This window comes from Lampetra fluviatilis, chromosome 55 (genome assembly GCF_964198595.1).
Source record: "Lampetra fluviatilis chromosome 55, kcLamFluv1.1, whole genome shotgun sequence".
NCBI lineage: Eukaryota > Metazoa > Chordata > Hyperoartia > Petromyzontiformes > Petromyzontidae > Lampetra > Lampetra fluviatilis.
Genome location: NC_136329.1, coordinates 1,990,269 through 2,010,623, shown reverse-complemented (window position 1 = coordinate 2,010,623; position 20,355 = coordinate 1,990,269). Strand labels below are relative to the sequence as shown.

The following is a 20,355-nucleotide window of genomic DNA, read 5'->3' as shown; positions in this document are numbered from 1 at the left end:
AAATAGCTATATAGCTTCGTGGGCCTTGCCTGGTAAAAGTAACTAAATAGCTAACAACGTTGTTGCATCTGGTCAGGAAGAGATCCTTTATTCTGACTTCAAAGGGCAGTTATCTCAAATTCAAGTGTGATGTCTAGATCCTGCTCTTCCTCATTGATACAATTTTACTTCTAACATGTAATTGTTTGTTGTGCGTGAAATGTCTGCACAAAATTGTTTTAGTTATGTCTGTTGTGCATTTCCATTCCTTATTTTATGACCACCATTTCATATTTTCCAATAAACATCTTCAAGTTGGTAACTTAAATTATTCCATTAGAATGGATGACCAGGTAGGTGTTCATTAAGTTGCAAACAGATAAAAGGCAGACTCGTGTGCTGCATGAGTTAGGCTGGAGCTGGGTAGGTTGGGGTGAGGAGGGTGGTTATGATAGAGGAACAACTTGGTGTTCAGTTTGGGGGCAATTAAATGTGGCTAGGATATTGTATGTTGATTTATACAGAACTCCAGCATTTTTAATGTGTGCTCCTGAGACAGAAGCATTAACATGAGTTAGAATTTGTTTATATTGGGATAGAGAGTGGAGAAAGGGTTATTTTATTATCATTATACTTGCTGAACAAAGATCCAGAGGTGTATAATAGGTAGTGCAGACAACAAACAAACGGCCCAATGAGTGGTGAGGAAAAACTATCCCAAACAATTCAAGTTGTAAGAGATAATATATTATGGCGTTAATAGACTAAGTCAATTCGTCAACTAGTTGCCCTATTGTATTGTCGACTAGATGACTAGTTGATGGGTGGTTTTAGCATAGCAGACCCTTCACGATGTGCCACAGAGCACGGGAGCCGCGGTCCAACGATCTGCAAGACTCATAGGCCGCTGTACGTGAGCTGTATCGTTCAGTTTAGTTCTGACAAACGGGGCACTACTTTTTCTTTTGCTCAATATGTTCAACGTTAATAAAAGGTATCCAAGCAAAAAGTTCTCCACGCATTATCCTGCAGTTAATGAGAAAAGTGTAATTTATTGGCGCACTATATTGACTGCGTATTGAGACATATAAAACTGTTGAGCTAGATTTTCAACCAATCAGCATCGAAAATGTAAGTAGGTCAGAGCCAAAATAAAGCCAATATCACTACGCACATGTAAACATGGAGGAGGACGTAAGCAGCGCAGCTTCATCTGATAGCGGCGATCAAGCTCGATTAACACCCGTAAAGTGTATTCTTCATTCCGGAAAAGATGGTGGGAAAGGTCCGCAGCCCTTTACTGAAGTCCGATGGAAAACAAGTACAACCCATAAAAACTAAGTTTTTCACTATAAATCCTTTATATGCGTGGCATCGGGGCGGCTAGAGTCCTCTCGTCCTCTGGCTTGAGATGGCTGCCACCTATGGGTCAGATGATTGTCTGGCAGCATTAAACAATTGGTAATAAAATATTTTTTAAAAAATTCCCTAAACAGTGTAAAATTTAGGAAAAATTTTTTTCACGAAAATGCATTGTCACGCACAACGAGTCTGTGTGCAAAATGTCAGCTCGATTGGATCACGGGAAATGGGTTAAAAAACGCCCGAAAGATTTGCACGGTCCTAAGCAAGCAAGCGAACTTAATATAAAGGATTTAAAAATCAAGCAATGTGCGAAGGAATGGCTCAAAACGTCGGACACTACGGAGCTAGCTATTGCTAATAAACATGTTGCCCTCCTGGACAAACCGGTCTCTGCTGTCCCAACAAACTACGGGTTTCACCCGGCCTGCTATCGGCGTTTTATAGACAAAAAACGCTTGACTTGTGCACTAAAGCGTCAAGATAAGACTGAACGGTTGAAAAGACTTGTAACCCCGGTTGAAAGCTCTGAAACAGTTTCGCCAAAGAGGCTGCGTTCCAAGTACAGTTTGATGAAGGTTACCCCTACCACAACAACCACTTCTTCAAAGCCATCAACAAGCCAGCACGTTCTGGCTAAATTATGCATAATTAGCAAAATGTTTGATCGGTTTATTACAATCAACAGAAAGCGCCAGCTTGACAAGTTGGTGCAGTCTGAGACAGAAAATGCAGGTATGTTTACTCACTTGAATTGAATGTTATGCAAGCTAATATATTGCCAACTGGGTTTATAATTTATTCTTCATATCTTTAATATAGGACTTCTTCGTGAGGCAGCTCAAATGAAATCAGATGAGAGCATTCTGACACACATTCGTGGGAAAAACTGCATTGCAATCGAGGTCCGATACCACAAATCCTGCTATCGAGATTACACAAGATTTCTCAGCAAAACTGAAAAAACAGATAGGTAGGTACAAAAAAATGTTTGTTCACAAATCTGTGGGGTCACTCCAATTGCATTTACATATTGCGTGTGAATGCAATATAATTCCATAATCAAATTATTTCTCTATAGAAGGTAGGGCTTTAAATATACATGTCCTATCTAATGCTCTTGGTGCCCTTCACATTTTTCTATACAAACAAAAGGACCAAGACTATTTTAAATTACATTTTTGTGACATCTGATATTCAAATTTAATTAATTACTTGTTTATTTCGTCGTGACAATGCATGTTAATTAATCTCTTACCCCCTGCCTGACCCGAGTGCATTTTTTTCATTTTGGCTTCACCCAAATCTAAAATCTTCTCAACTGGAGAGCAACAATGTAATGCCTCAAAAAACATAGAAACCAAGGCACTCTCAGCGTAATGCCTCATTTGAAAGCTATGACCTACTAAAGTGATTGTAACTTTGTTGTCACAAGAGACAGGGCCCTCAAGAGCTAAATGTTCCTCTGCTGGAGTATAATACTGTCCCATCTATGGAGCTGGCACAAAAAACTGATACAATCTATGTGCTGCTAAAATATAGCTGTCATGCAGTATCAGACACTTCTCTTCCAGGATGGACTGGGTTTAATTGTTCTACTCAGACTAGCTCACTGCCAAAATCTGCTCTCTACTATCTACCAGTTATAGAGGCTTCCCCTACAGAAATGACCACAGTAAACACCATACTCACTAGAAGTGTGGAAATTGCTGATCGACTAGAGTAGGAGAGTATTGTCACTGTGTATGACCAGGCTATATACGCTAAAGCGCAGCAAATAAGGTGGAAAAAACAAAATCTGATGCAGCGTATCATCCCAAGACTAGGTGAGTTCCACACAGCCATGTCCTTTATGGCAGTGATAGGCAAACGTTTCAAAGAAGCAGGACTACAGGATATGCTGATTGAATCAAATGTGGTAGCTGTTGGTTCAATAAATGGAGTCATTAGTGGACATCACTACAACCGTAGCATTCGTGCACACAAACTCCTATTTGAGGCAATGCATATCTTGCGGTTGAGGTAATTTCTTCAGTCCCTTCCTGAGCAACAGCACACTCGTTACATATCAGCCATGGAAGATCTAGTACGAGAGTACAAGTTTGAGGCAGGATTTTCATCTAACTCAGTGTCTGACATATCAGATATGCTGTCCTGCTATGATAGATATGTACATGAGATGAACTATGTTAATCCCACCTTTGGACTTTGGAGCTCATACATTGAAATGGTTCAACTGTTACTGAGTTTCATTAGAGCAACCAGAGACTCTGACTGGAGCCTTCACTTAGCAACAGTGAGACGTATGCTGGCATGGTAGTTTTCATATGACCGCCAAAATTATGCAAGGTACCTATCAGCATATTGGGTCGAGATGATCAATCTTCCAAAGACTCATCCACACTGCTATGAAGAAGTTACTGCAAAAGGAAACTGGACAGTACAGCGTAAGGATGCTAACAGGTTCTCATCCATAGCTTGTGACCAAGCAATAGAACAAACCTGCAACCGTAATTCAAAGACCAAAGGCGGTATAACTGGGATAACATTGAACAAAGGTGCCGTCCAGCGATGGATACTGTCTCATCCTGAACGTTCTGCAATCACAAGGCAGTGTGAAATGATGGCTGGAATGCAATATGAAGAGAGGGGTCATAAAGAGTTGGATGCAACAAGAATTGCAAAAGACAATGCTGCTGTTATATCTTTGGTTTCAGCGGTTGAGTATATGATCAATCCCTTCCTGCCTCGTGAAGATCTTGTATGTATTAGCTCTGGTGTTGTTGCTACAAAGACTGTCAGAGATGACATACAAAGTGCTTGTGATAAAGGTGAAACATCTATGAAAATTTTCATCCAAGATCGAGTCCAGTCATCAAAAACAGACTTCTTCTCTCCAATAAAGTCCTTGAAGCTCACTACGTTTGGGGATCAAATGAAGAAATCATCCAAGACAAAAGATGGAAATCAAGTCATTCAAAAAAAATGACAGGAGATTCTTTGCACGACTGTTAGTGATAAGTCAATCCCGGTCTGTAAACTTGAAAGATATTCTGACATATTCACTTGGCAATATCTCATCCCCGCTAGCAAGCACTGATGGTTCATTAGCCAAAACAAATAAGGCTGCTCTTCTCGCTTGTTTAGAATCAAAGAACAAGGACTGTCATGTGAACAAGACTGTTGGTGATAATGGTGCCCTACTGATAGATGGCATGGCATTGATCAGGAGTCTCAAGAATATACCAGACACATTCGGTGAGCTTGCTGATGATCTTTTTCAACTTATGATTAAGATGGGTAGAAAGTTCAGTTGTCCAAGGGTCGATTTTGTCATTGATCACTACCCGGCAGTGAGCATCAAAATGCTGAACGATCAAGACGTGCTGTTGCTGGACAACAATTACTGCAAATATACAGCATCAAGCAGAAGCCTCCAAGTCAGTGGACCAAGTTTCTAGCCAGTGTTGAAAATAAAGAAGCCTTGACAGACTTTCTCTTTGAGACATGGAGAACTGTGCCTTTACAAGCAGCTGGAAAAGACATAGCTATCTTTGTGGCACACAGAAATGTATGTCATCAACTCACTCTTAAAGATGGCATTATGTCTGTCAAAGAGGTAGAATCTTTGACTTGTGACCATGAAGAAGCTGACACGAGGCTCCTACTTCATGCAAAACATGCCTGGAATGAACTTTATAATAAGATAATCATCCAGAGTCCTGACACTGATGTTGCTATCATTTCACTTTCAATAATGGCTAAGCTTCCCTTAACAAAGATGTACTTTCTGACAGGAACAAAAGACAGGCAAAGAATGTTAGATCTCCAGGCTATTGGTTCTGCTTTGGGTCCTTCACTAACAGAGGCACTGATAGGACTACACACATTCACTGGCTGTGACTCAACTAGTTCCTTGTATAGGAAAGGAAAAGAGAAACCACTCAATATAGTGTCTGGAAATGCTCCCAGTCCAGACGGCTTTGGATGGATTGTCAAGGATGGTGATCTCATCATATCATGGATGACTAAAAATCCAGCTCCTCAACAGATTTTGGGGTCACTCCACTGTGGGTGTAAGTCTGGTACTTGTACAGGTGGAAGGTGCTCATGCCACAAGGCTGACCTGGCCTGCACTGACCTATGTAAATGTGTTCATTGTGACAATGTGAGATTAACTGAGGATATTGTTTCATGTGAATCTGATAGTGAGGACAGTGATCTTGATATTTAGTGATGTGTATATGATAATAAAATTAATATAGGACATATATATTTAATATAAATCAATCAAAATTAAATCTTGTTTACAATAATCATTCCTGTGAATATGTACATGTAGTGCAGTTACTGCTCATGTATGCGAATTGACAATTCACCATTAAATGTGTTATTTTGAAAAGTGTTTTTTTTATATATTATATTTTGGCTTAATTCTATTTGTTATTCAGATTTTACCTCAAATATTACCTTTGAATTGGAACAACATAATGAGAAGTAATTGGGATGTTAATGCTACAGTAGAAGTTTTCTTGATAATCTTATCATGTTTACTGCGCATAGATAGCAACTTCAGGTATATCACACATTTCAAACTGGTTTATTTTGTACTTCAAGTGGTAATTCTGCATTTTTGGGTTTATATGAAAAACAGGTTTGAAAGTGCAAAATTCCCTATGGTTTCCCTTTTTTTCAAAATGGGCACCTTTAGCATCATTTTTCTCAAAAACTGCAAGGTTGTGTGCGGAGAACTTTTTCCTAAGGAATCTCTATATATTTCTGATGTTAAATATAAAAAAGTAGGTAGTGCCCCACTTGGTAGAACGAAACCCTATTTCTAGGCCTCTTTTAGGCTACCGACAGCGGCCTATCAATAATGAGTCAGTTGGCAGATCTGCAGGCTCGTCGGACAGTCTCGAAACTAGTTTTCTTCCAAAGATGATCCAGCCTCATCTGATTCTGCTTTGCTGTAATCACCTCCGATAACAGCAATGTACGACGTCCTTCCCTGTTATCCTTGGGCTTGCTCGGATGGACACAACTTCCTCATAAACGCCAGTAATGTAATTTTTTATCGAGATGCAAATGAATCTGCTATCGATGCAGGATTTAGACATTCCTGAGATGACCTTATCTTCTGACGGAAAGCATCGTGGTCCTATCGTTTACAGTCTATGTACGATATCTTTGTGACAGGTTGGTGAATAAGTAAAAATCCCACTTTGCACATCACGACACTGTAATCTGATATGACATCTTCAATAATAATGTCAGCCACAGTTATGGCAGATGTGATCTGAGCGACATGTTGTGGCCCTGACGTGCTGGGTTAAACTGTGAGTGTCGATAATCTTGGCAAGTTCACTGTTGATTTTACCAAAAAAGCTGGTCGGTGTGGGACAAGCAACTTCTGATGGAGGGTTTGCAGCTCACTCAAGGGCAACAGCGACATCGTGAGGCTGTTTCATGGGACCAGTGTGTTATGCTGCACTGGTGTACCACCAATACGTCCGAATACATAATTTCATCATTTATTTGGAGAGATGGTTATATGAAATAAATGTATGTATATTCTGCCTATTTATACTGCAGCATAGAACTCAGTGCATTTTTTCAGATATGAATCTGAGATATGGGAGCACCGATGATAAATGAGTAAAATAAAATTCAAGTATATTAAGCCAGCTAAACAAGAGGAAATATTTGATGTCGCAACATAACTGGACAACATAAAAGGCAACGGATGTCCAGGGTAATTAGTGAAGTGAAACTCAGATTTTTTTTCATTCTGAAATTAATATGTGAGCGAAAACAATACGGAGACTTTGGGGAATTTAATTTGATAGTCAAAATTAACATATCAATAGGTCTGAACAAGAACGTTTCCAATCAACACAAGTTACCTGATGTTGATATGAATCCAAAACACCGACTGACAAAGTATATGGAACAATACTTAAAGTCGTATTGAACGAGGTATGGAGACATGGATGATATTATAATCATGTTGATAACTGCACTAAATTAAATGGGAGAAACGGATCAAATATCACGCGGAATTTAGATACATCTTGTTGACTTATATAAATGCACTTAGAGAGGACATGTTATTAGTAGAGATGAAAACAGATTAATAAGACTGGTAACGAAATGGCAACCAAGAGGAAACACTTGACAGGATGGCCAGTATGGACATGAAGTGATGAGCTCAGATAATGTGGTATTCTGAAATGGATTGTAATGATATCGCAAGCCCTTAATTTAGAATGTTATTGAATATTGCAGGTAATTATAGCACATTTCAATTTAGGAATACTACAATTAAATATTTCAATTTTGTAAATTTGCATATTAAGTGACGTGTCGTAAGTTTACGTTTTGCGTGTAGGACAGATGAAGGAGATAAAAGCTGTGCTAAAGTTTGAAAGGGATACAAGTGCTGGGTGTTTAGCAGAATCCCCCGTGGGCAGCAGAATGACGTGAGTTCATTAAGAAACCAATGTCAAAAATCAGCTTCCTCTTTCCTCAAGAGATGCTATAAATATTGAGCTTCTGGCATTGACTTTTAAGTGGGGTGTGAGAGGTTTTAAGACTGGGCGAAATGGTATTTAAACACCTTCACATCATCTTGGTGGCATCCGTGTGCTTCGAGCACTGAAGACTGTGCATGGCAAGTCATTGAACAAGCGCAACTAGATGCTGTGATGCATACAGGCGATTCAGAAGGTGAGTAAACATTATATGCAGTTAACCCTTTCCCATTATCTGTATATACATATTTTAAAACTTTATAAAATTGAAATATTAAATACAAACGACAATATTTATATTCACTTTCCCTCTTTAAAAGTCTTGTGAAATCTGCTGTGTGTCAATCATATAAAGAAAATATCCACACTCAACACTTTTTCAACAATATGGCATTTAAAATACTATATATAATAGGCAACATTTTGGGTAATGGCACTTCACTCATAAAATATCCATTCATCATTCTCAAAAATTGTTATCCATGGATCACTTGCTCATCGAGGATGTGCATTCTAATCCACAACCATGATCGAACCAAGTTAGAAAGTCAGCCAATTACATTTCGTTTCGGGATTGTTGGCTATATTCTCATACACGAGCAGGGTGGGGAAATTCGTTAGCCGGCGTGACCTGAGGTCTCGCCGTTGCGGCAGGGGCCAGCCGAGAAACCTCCAATCTCCTGCCGGTACTTGTGCGCTCTCATCGCTCGTCTCTGCTAACGGCTCCACCAAGCCGCGTCACGTGGCTCTTTGCCCTGCCGCCGGACCTGGCCACTGACTCGGCAAGGCTTGTATGTACGTATGTTTAACTTCTTTTGGACCATGCTAAATGGAGTGCTGCCCTCAGTGCGCCTCGAACTTCTCACCCATGATGACGTTTTTTTGGGTTAGATCGTGTAAATGTCATAAACTCAACTCCACCCACCACAATCAACGATTATGAGTTTGTCACGTAAATAAAACTTGCCAATAAATTACTACTTTAGCACACCATATTCCCATCTCCTGTATTGGTAATACCCCTTCCCCCGAGCACCCGGGATCTTCTAGCCCCACGGTCAGTGTACGAAGAGTGGTGGTCCAGCCCCCGCACGCGTGAGGTAGTCCCCCAACTCGGGCCCCCATCCACCTCACTCTCAGTATCTCGAGGCTCGGCCAACTTCTCATTAAGGAATATTGTACAATTAACAAACAAGGTACTAAATGGTCGTAAATGACACTCATGAGAAATAAGAAGGAAAAAAACACGTCTTTCAATGCTTACACTTTTATTTGCACTTAAAAGTGCAAAATACATTATTTTGACCCCAAATTTAATCTAAATTTACGTGCAGAATGAATGTGGGTTGATGCATAAAGAAAATTAAACATATCAAAGGCCACCCACTTTTGTTCAGCACATCAAATTTGAATAAATTTAGGGTCAAAATAATGTATTTTCTATATTTGAGTGCCAATAAAATTGTGTGTATTGAAAAACTAGTTTTAACCTAAGTTTTTGTATAGTTTTAAATGTCGACAGCTATATTAAAATTAAAGGGAAAAAATTGCTTGGTAACAGTCATAGTAGGAAATTATAATTTTAAATAGGCAATGTTGAAGGGGAGTGCAGAGTAACTTTTTGCATTATTTTAAAAAAGTGTAAGATGTATGATGAGACATTGTAAAAAAAATACGTTCTACTCCGACACTGTTGAACTTAGTAAATACTTGGACATAAATTCTGACAATTTACGTAAAGTTGCAGTGCAGCAAATAAATAAAGGAAGTAGCATTCGTCTCTCTGTTTATGTTTATGCATATGCAAATTTATAATGTGATTTACAGGGGGAAAACATACAAACAGCCAGAGCATATGTAGGTATCAGGGTTAGGATAGAACCCAGGACCTCCTGTATACCAGACAAGGTAGTAAACATCGTGCCAGCGCATGATGTTAAATCTGAAAAATAGCAACGCTATTACCCTCACGGTCTATGAAGAAATCACCCTGACATGGAATGTGGCCGATCTGTTTGGACCTCAAAATTAAAGCAGATTTGAGCGGGGATAGTGGCTGGAGGGGTGCCCATCATGCACAAGCAGGTCGCCATAGGGCTGGGGGGGCACGTTGTGTTTACTTGTCTACGCTGTCCGCCTTCAGCAATCCAAACTGACCAGCGGCGGGTGAAGTATGGTCAAACGGCCTCAGCAACCAGCGCGGTGTGTGGAGGCCGTCATCCAGCAGTGGAATGACAAACGGTTTCTATGTTCTTACGAGCATCCTGCATTGCTCATCTCGACCAGTGGAAATTGTGCATTGCCATGGCAGGGGCCATGTTTATCAACCATTGACGACATTGCACGAAGCAGAACCTATTTTATTAGCATGTAGAGATGGCAATGGTGGCAAGACTATGTGAGCAGTTGAATGTAGAGTAATTGAAAGCATGCACATTTCTGTATGACAGTGGAGTGAAATGACTTTTAGAGCAAGGCGAGATGGAAAGCATGTTTTATTTTTGTATTTGCGATCGTTAGGTACTGTTGTGTATGGGAGACGGCAATACACGTGTCGTGACATCTCGGATGTCACTGAGTGGTTGCAGGCCCTAGAGAGGCATGGCGTGCGATGTATTCACATCGCATACACCCCGTACAGTGAGGGAAAAAAGTATTTGATCCCCTGCTGATTTTGTACGTTTGCCCACTGACAAAGAAATGATCAGTCTATAATTTTAATGGTAGGTTTATTTGAACAGTGAGAGACAGAATAACAACAACAAAATTCAGAAAAACGCATGTCAAAAATGTTATAAATTGATTTGCATTTTAATGAGGGAAATAAGTATTTGACCCCTCTGCAAAACATGACTTAGTACTTGGTGGCAAAACCCTTGTTGGCAATCACAGAGGTCAGACGTTTCTTGTAGTTGGCCACCAGGTTTGCACACATCTCAGGAGGGATTTTGTCCCAATCCTCTTTGCAGATCTTCTCCAAGTCATTAAGGTTTCGAGGCTGACGTTTGGCAACTCGAACCTTCAGCTCCCTCTACAGATTTTCTATGGGATTAAGGTCTGGAGACTGGCTAGGCCACTCCAGGACCTTAATGTGCTTCTTCTTGAGCCACTCTTTTGTTGCCTTGGCCGTGTGTTTTTGGGTCATTGTCATGCTGGAATACCCATCCACGACCCATTTTAAATGCCCTGGCTGAGGGAAGGAGGTTCTCACCCAAGATTTGACGGTACATGGCCCCGTCCATCGTCCCTTTGATGCGGTGAAGTTGTCCTGTCCCCTTAGCAGAAAAACACCCCCAAAGCATAATGTTTCCACCTCCATGTTTGACGGTGGGGATGGTGTTCTTGGGGTCATAGGCAGCATTCCTCCTCCTCCAAACACGGCGAGTTGAGTTGATGCCAAAGAGCTCCATTTTGGTCTCATCTGATGACAACACTTCCACTCAGTTGTCCTCTGAATCATTCAGATGTTCATTGGCAAACTTCAGACGGGCATGTATATGTGCTTTCTTGAGCAGGGGGACCTTGCGGGCGCTGCAGGATTTCAGTCCTTCACGGCGTAGTGTGTTACCAACTGTTTTCTTGGTGACTATGGTCCCAGCTGCCTTGAGATCATTGACAAGGTCATCCCGGATAATTCTGGGCTGATTCCTCACCGTTCTCATGATCATTGCAACTCCACGAGGTGAGATCTTGCATGGAACCCCAGGCCGAGGGAGATTGACAGTTCTTTTGTGTTTTTTTCCATTTGCGAATAATCGCACCAACTGTTGTCACCTTCTCACCAAGCTGCTTGCCGATGGTCTTGTAGCCCGTTCCAGCCTTGTGTAGGTCTACAATCTTGTCCCTGACATCATTGGAGAGCTCTTTTATCTTGGCCATGGTGAAGAGTTTGGAATCTGATTGATTGATTTCTTCTGTGAACAGGTGTCTTTTATACAGGTAACAAGCTGAGATTAGGAGCACTCCCTTTAAGAGTATGCTCCTAATCTCAGCTCGTTACCTGTATAAAAGACACCTGGGAGCCAGAAATCTTTCTGATTGAGAGGGGGTCAAATATTTATTTCCCTCATTAAAATGCAAATCAATTAATACAATTTTTGACATGCGTTTTTCTGGATTTTTGTTGTTGTTATTCTGTCTCTCATTGTTCAAATAAACCTACCATTAAAATTATAGAATGATAATTTCTTTGTCAGTGGGCAAACCTACAAAATCAGCAGGGGATCAAATAATTTTTTCCCTCACTGTATATGTGGGAATAGTACCAGCCCTGGAGGGGGCTTGGTGATCGCTGGGCGACAGCGCTGAGAGCACCACGCTCCGCGTGTAGTGCTGACCCCTACAGGGTAGCGTGTGAGAGGGCAGGCCACGGGAACGAGGTTACTGTGGGCCATGCACTCTGGTTGACCACGAAGGACAGGTGACCAGTGAAATCTCCATGGGGCCCCAGGTGGGAGCTAAGGGGTGGTCATGTGTCAGGGGAAAGATCCTACGGGAAGGTTCAAGAGATGTCCAGAGGTCTCTCGAAGGTGGGCGTGGCCAAGGGCGGGGTCGGCCACGAGCTGGGAGGATATAAACCGGCTTTCCATGGGGACCGGGTTTGAGCGTTGCTACTGTCATCTGAAGATCTACGTTCTATATCCAGGAAGAGTCACCAACATGTGGACCCGGACCCGAGCCAGGGTCCGGTCTGTTGTAGCTAACTCCCAGAGTATTAGTGTAGTTTAGCCTGGTGGTCCACCACCCAAGGCTGTTATCTGGTAAAGGGGCAGTTACCCCTTTGTGTTATGTGTTGGTAGAAATAAATGTGTTGCCTCCAAGAAGTATGTCTGCGACTCAATCCACTACAACTGGTGTCTGAAGTGGCCCAATACGCTATTTTACTTAGCTAGCCATAGACCATGTCTACGCACCACAGACTACGTACCAAGACATCGGATCACGAGGAGGAAGATCTCATCCCGCAAACAGCCCCGGAGGATGGAGGCAAGGCGATGTAGGCAGAGCAGAGGCCCGTCCGGGCTCGCGACAGTTCATCGCTGGCGGAGCTCCTCCAAGCCGCGGCGTCCATCCTTGCAGAGCTCCAACCAGCAGAGTCGGCGGTGGGAGAGGGAGCAGCGGAGCCGCGTGGGGACGATGTTTCAGCCGCCATTTCACGCCAGGCGGAAACCTCTGTGGTGCAGCCCACGCTCACTGCCGCCAGTTTCTCGCAGGATCGGAGCGTGCAGCCCGCCAAATCTCAACTGTGTCAACATTGTTGGTGGACTTTCTGTCTCTACTGCGACGGCTTCCCTTCGTGAAGGAATTCACAGCTGCCGGAGGCGACTGGGTGGCCTTCAAGAAGCGGTTCCTGATGAATGCCGACTTGGCGGGGTGGACGGAGGCGGAGGCGCTGAGAGCGCTACCCGCCACCCTCGATGACAACGCCCTGGCGGCATTTCTTATCATCCCGCTATTGGAGAGGGCCACGCTGACTCAGGCCTTCGAGCAAATGGCGAAAATTTACGAGCCAGCATCGAACGTGCGCCACAAGTTTGCTACGTGAAAGAAAGGGGAAACAGAGACACCCCTTGCCTTCTATAGCGCACTTTGGCACTGGTGAAGGCTGCCTTTCCGAGGATGGACCTCGACGGAATCAACGCATTGGTCCTCGAGAGACTGCTGGCTTTGACCAAGGATCTCAACATCGTTCTGCCGGTCATGGACGACGACGATCTCTCGTCCCTCAAGGTGGCAAAATGCATCCAGGCATTGCCTCGTCCCGGAGGCAGTCGTGTCATGTGCTACAGCTGACGACCGGCCTTTCCGACCTGGTCAGTGGTCAGAGCAAGTCCATCGCGTGGTGGCCGTGACCGCAGGTTCGTCTGCTGTTGTTAGGTTCATAGAAGGGGTGGAAATAAGGGTGCTTGTTCATGCGTTAGCGACCATAATTTCAGAATTGAATTATATCATCTTGTCCCATAAATGTCGAGTCTTGTGCCCTGTCGAAGCTCCATGCTTCGCCGCTAACGGTGGCTCATTGGGCATTATTGGACGATTAACGGCTGAGGTGTGCATCGCTGATGTTGGACTGACGGGACAGGTTCTTGTTTCCACGTCGCTTGCCATCCCTTGCTTGCTTGGGACCGATTTTCTGGGGAGGATGCCCCTGAAAATTCGGATTGACCAGGGGTACCTGAAATTACCATCCGGCCGTCGAATGGCATTCTTTCCAACTCCCACCCGCTTATGCATGGCTAACCCCACCATGCAGGCAATTGCAAGTCGGATGGTGAAAATTCCCCCTGGCATGCAAATGTTGGTTACCCTCTGATTGCGGAAGCTGCTTGACCAGGGAGCAATGGCTGGAGGTATCCTTTTGGGGCCTTCTAATAAGGCCAGTCGTGGACTGACGTTACTAGGAGCTCAGACGTTGGTATCCAACGATCAGGAACCCTCCATTAAAGTTATTAATGCAGGGTTAGACACCTCGGGTCATCCACACGTCGCTGGCACTTCCTGAGGGAAACATCATTAGGAACGTGGGTGCCGCGTCTCATACACGACCGCACCAGAGTATTGACGAGGGGTGGATAGATAAGCTCTGTGCCGAGAGTGCGGATTTGCCCGAGGCCCAGAGGGATAAGCTGCGACCGTTTTTGCGCAAATTCTCAGACCTGTTTAGCAAGGGTAAATTTGATATCGGCCGCACGACGTTCTTGAGTCATCACATTGTTACGGGTGATGCCGCTCCTATCCGGCAGAATCCCTACTGGCTGTGCCCTGAGGAAAAATAACATGATAATTGTTTTTTTACCCTTCTATCTGGCAACAAAACTGACACCTTTTTACAACGAGTCATGTTTGCATAGACCGCAATACCTGCAGTCATAAGCTGTCTCGGGTGTGGACCAATTAACTTCAAGGACAGTGCACATTATCAGAGTTATGTCTTTTGTTTGTATTATGACTGCAGGTATTGCGGTCTATGCAAACATCACTCCTTGTAAAAAGGTGTCAGTTTTGTTGCCAGATAGAAGGGTAAAAAAACAATTATCATATTTTTACTGGCAAATGAGATTCCCATAGTGAAAAATAACACGTTCAGCTAGCATACCCTTTTCCTCGGATGGATGACTCACTGGATGCTTTGGCGGGTGCGCTGTTCTTTTCTACCCTTGATCATCCACACTGCTGACGGTAGAGGTTGACAAGAAAACACAAATCAAGTCATGACCCAAAGTGGTTGATGACATCTTTCCAATGATTGCTGAGTTTAAATCCATTGTCTCAGTGGAAATTGTGTCTGTATATATGGATGGCTTCGTGAATGAAGCTTTGTTGATAGCCAGTCGGCTTGCAAAGTACCATCGTCTTAGAGAAATCAATTTCACGTGAGCCAACCGCATTGAAGTAATGATCAGCCACGGCAGAAGAATTGGTCTTGCCATGTTTCAGATCTGCCTTATGTTCACGACCACGGTCCGAGACATTTCGTTTGGTTTCCCCAATGTTCCTGCTGCCACAAATACAGCTTAGTTTGTAGACGCCGGGATATTGCATGTCAGGAATCTTGTCCTTCACAGATGGGATCAGATCACGAATTTTGTGTATAAAAATGTTAAAAGTTAACTTTCAATGTGGCCAGTGCAAAAATGATGTCACTCACCCTATCCATGCATTGTCCCATTGGATGCACTACATCATAATAAACAACTTTTGTAAACACACTAAAGCATTTGTTGTGACTGTTTACCTAAAAGAAGGGAAAAAAATGAAAAATTGTACGAAAATAATGTTCCAGGCTAGTTTCGAAGTGTCGATTCCTACGTTGGTATTAACATATATTTTTAGCAAAACCTGTTTGCAAAGCACTCGTGAAATAAGGCTTCTATACCAAATATTAATTGGTTTAAACGAGCCAAGTAATTGATTAATTGATGGGGATTTTGATCCAGGCATGCAAAATTTGGAATCGATTGGACAACGGTAACTGGATGACATTTTGATTACAAGTTTTGACGACGACATACAATGAAAATTCTTTTCACAACTTCGTTTAACTCACCGTGGAGAAGTACGTCAATGATGCGGCGCCTGCTCCCACATCAACGCTCACTTGAATTAATAGGTTATTTTATGAATGAATCTTCAATGTACAACTTATGTTTGTGTAGAGGGTGCCTGTAACTCGTTGACAAGAAGCAGGCGCCCGAGACACGTGGCGCCTGCTTCTTGGGAAAGCCGATTCCAGAGTTTAGGACCACGGCGTTTTTGACCACCATAAATGTAATTAATTAATAAGTCGGCCATACAAAAAATGAATTGCTTTCAAGGAGCCAATTAATTGATTATTTGATGCCGATTTTGATACAGACATGCATTGTCACCGGATTTGAGTGTGTGTGTAAAATTTAGGGATTGATTGGACAACGGAAAGTGGACGAAATGTTGATTTCAAGATTTGACGATTTGACCAGGACACAGGAGTCAAATTAAGTAAAACCATTGATTAAAAAAATAACGATTATATCGAGGTAAACTTTCCATTTAATTTAGTTAATCAATGGATCAAGAACAGATCTTTGACTACTGCACTTACATTAATAGTGTCATGTTTGATGAAGCTAAGGTTGTAGGTGACTGAACGCAGTGTTTTAGGCTGCGGGTTGGTGTGGTGAAGATACAACTGAAAAACACAACTCAATACCTACATCTAAGGAAAGTATTGTAAAAAAAACAGGATTAATATGGAAACATAAATAGATGAGTCCATCAGGTAGTAATTCTTTTGGAAAATGAGAATAAAAACCAAAGCAATGTGTTATGTCATTTGAATTGGAACATTGACACTGATTACGAACATAGAACAAACACTGCATTTTATGCAAAAACGTATGGATAAATGTACGCTGAAAATAACAACTCAAGATATAAAATGGGGCACATGGATTCTAGAACAAAATGCAATGTTATAATCCTGTGAACTAAGTGGGCTTGGGCAGGATTCAGCGCTGAAAGGGATGGTAGCAAATGTATGACACTGATGGCACCAAGAGCTTGGATCATGTCAGAAACGGCAATAATAATGGTGATGGAGTGATGAGATGAGCTGGTGTGCAAAAAATACATGGATTGTAGCATCACAAGGATAATTCTAAGTTCGGCAAATAAAAATGGCTGATAATGTTGAAAACGGATTAATGTTAAGATTTTTTGTATTTTCTAATTTGATTATTTGGAATGAGCAAAGCAGACAACTAAGTTATTCAACTGTTGTGCTCCCTTTTGTAATTGAACAGACACTGCAGAAAATGACACATCATGGCGGGACATAATCCGGACAAACAAAAGAAAACTGATAGACTGGATCAGTGAAGAGCCCTCCGATTTGCTGGATGAACTGGAAAGTAAAGACCTAATTAACCGAAACGTTTATAAACAGATTAAGGAAATCAGTGACTCTAAGAAGCAGTCTCGCTTCCTCATCGACCACTTCCTTGACAGCGAAGAGAATGATTGCAATCATTTCCTACAATCGCTCAGAGATGTGAAGAACAATTACCACGCTGAGCTCCAGAAATGGATTGAGAATCTTGGTAAGTAATCATTTCGAGTGTGAAATCTAGATCTCTTAGAATAAAAAAAATAGACATTACAATGGCATTAAATGGATATAATCATTTAAATAATCATAATCTAAGTCGTACTGAACGTAACACTACATTTCAAAATGTAATGCATAATCAGAAGTTATGGGTTTCTAAATTCATTACAGAGCAAAGTAAAATACAAGTATGGTTAAGTTAGCAATTGTGAAACAGGTGCTCTAATGATATCCCTAAAAGAAAAAATGACTAAAATCAAACGGCAAATCACTATGTCGCTGACGTTATTGCGCCCAGCAGAAATTAGACACGGAACTATATTTGCTACTATTCATCAATTTCTCAAACCAGTTTCTTATTCTAGTCCCTTAGGTTAAATTCTTTGACTGATAAAATATTTCTATTCATTCCTGGCTGTCTTCATAATTCGCTGCTCCTTTACGTTCAAATTTTTTGCCTCCTTTTACATGTATGTTGAATTTCTGTCGCACCGTACATAGCCAACCGTGCTAATCGAAGGTTCTGCACCCTTTTAAGGGTACAACACTAACTTATCTCCGTGATATCTGTCCTTCTGAGGTCACTCCTCTGATCTGATCTCTGAATCTCGACCTTTCTTCAATTTTATTTCTGAAAACTTTACTCGTCTGGGTGCATTTGTGTTCGATCTGTTCAACAGGCCTCAGCTTGGGTATTGTTCATTTCACATTTAAGATGGCAGCTGTAACTCACCTCCTTTAGAAGCCAGGTCTTAATCCAGAGTCGTTGGTTAACTTCAATCTTATCTCTTAAGATTAATTTCCTCAGTAAGGTCTTGGAGTGCTGTGGCTAATTGACTCCAGCAATATCTGGCCTTGAATAATCTCCTTGACCCCTATCAACCGGGATTCAGATCATTGGATAGCACGAATACTGCTTTGTTTAGGGTGGTAAATAACCTGTTGAACTCTGCAGGCCGCAATATCATTTGGGGTTCCTCAAGAAACGACACTCGGAACCATTCGGCTCCACTTGGAGCTTTGCTTTGATTTCTGGGCGTGTACTCTCACTGTTATAGAGACGTCACTGACATAATTTCAGCTGAAATCTGACTGCATCAGTGACATATACACTTTCATCATCACTCATTCATCAAATTTTAGATGAAGAATAATTTTCTTCAGCTGAATGTTGACAAGACTCAAGCCCATTTTGTTGGTTGTTCCCACCAGTTGACCGAAAATGTATTACTCCACCTGGTGATCGATGGCCAGAACATCTGCCACACACATGAGATTTAACAACTCTTCAGTGCTATTTGACCAGTCTCATTCCTTTGACCTTTCTCCCTTACGTTGATTAGTCGTGGAGCCTCTAACCCTGTGTCCATGTTACCTCACAACCAGTCTAGTCTGAAAGCCATCCAGAATTACTTGACACACACCCATATTCCATATGTGTAATCTCCCTTATCGACTACATACCTGATTTCACACCAACTTTTGCAACATCATTATTACTCTCCTCGTCATCACTCTCACTACAGTAAATCCTCAGCATTACAACGATACAAGCCTGTCACAACGCAAGCGTAGCAGAAAACCTCGTACACCACCATTTAAGGATGAATGTAAAGCCTGGATTTTGGGTTTGAACCACGAGATATTAAATCCTAATGCCTTTTTCTCGACACCCAGGACTTCAAAAGCCAATGTATGGGTATCCAGTGACTCCACATCAATCACAGCATCCTCAGAAGAGTAAAGGATAGTAACCCTCACTTAACGACAGATGTGCCATGCAGACTACGATTCACTTTACAACAGAACACCCAGTACATGCAGATATTGAAGAGAGTTCGGGCAAGGACATACCCCTAACTCACGCAAACATCACTGGGCAACAGCTAGAGATATACCCACCACACTTTGTAGCACTTTCACTTCTTGCATGCCGGCACACCATCATATCCAGTATTTTTGGGAATTCCGAAAAAGTTGCAGGGCTTCCTAAAATGCATCCTGGTTTCTTCTTCTGGCACAAATACAGACTGTTCAGGCTGCTGAGTGCACACGATATTATTGAAGAAGCACATACACCGACAATAGTCCACTTTGTTTCACTCCTGATGGTTGTTGTATATATTCGGTCTTCAAAAATTATTTAAAAAATTATAATGAAAATTCAATGAAAAAAAATGTGTAATTTCCTAAATTATGCTTATTAGTGTAATTGTGAAAATTATGCATTTATGATAATTGGGCTCTGCAAAATTGTCTAAGGATATTAGCAATCGTGATAATAAAATGAAGAAAGTATAATTGTATGAAGTTATGCAAGTGTATGCAATTATGCTAATTAGGCTCGGCTTCGTTGTCTCGGTTGTATTATCAGTCGTGGTAATACAATGATTTTCGCTTTAACTTTTAATGATTATGTGTTAGTGTGTTACGTCAGGTCTCAAAATTCAGATCTCACCGCAGGATACAGTTCTTATAATTAAGATTATTATGCCAGAACTTAGGAAAGCACCACTCAGACTCTTGTGTGTTAAGCAACTTTAATATCGAAAAAAACCATAACACTCTAATATGCGAACTCTTATGCAAGGAATGTCAACACAGTACTCCTGGAGATGTCCTCCTCATTGATCCGTACATTTAACCCTTAATGGTAACGTTTGTTAAACTGGGTAACAGAACAATCGGCTAATTTCTCAGAGTAAAGCGAGCATACACGGCAATAGGAAAAGTCCTTAAAATTTATGTGACAATATTCATACGAACAGTAATAAAGAAACATGTCCCTAAAGCAAAGTATACCCCAATTAATTCATTGGTAAGATTATGCAATTAACGAAATGTCTTGGAACAATGGTGTGCGGCAGTGTGCCTGCTTGTCTCGCAAATGTTATCAAT

The 20,355-nt window shown here is 41.7% G+C and overlaps 1 protein-coding gene across 1 annotated transcript in view; it reads left to right on the top strand.

The window, feature by feature from the left end:
• Window positions 1-13,490: 13,490 nt before the first annotated feature.
• The window catches only part of LOC144949935 (interferon-induced very large GTPase 1-like), a 120,653-nt gene continuing 113,788 nt past the window's right edge, over window positions 13,491-20,355 (top strand). Inside the window, exons 1-3 of the mRNA XM_078879924.1 lie at window positions 13,491-13,629; window positions 17,153-17,449; window positions 19,135-19,204. Of these exons, the coding sequence (XP_078736050.1) occupies window positions 13,491-13,629; window positions 17,153-17,449; window positions 19,135-19,204 (506 nt within the window). The remainder of the gene's footprint in view (window positions 13,630-17,152; window positions 17,450-19,134; window positions 19,205-20,355) is intronic.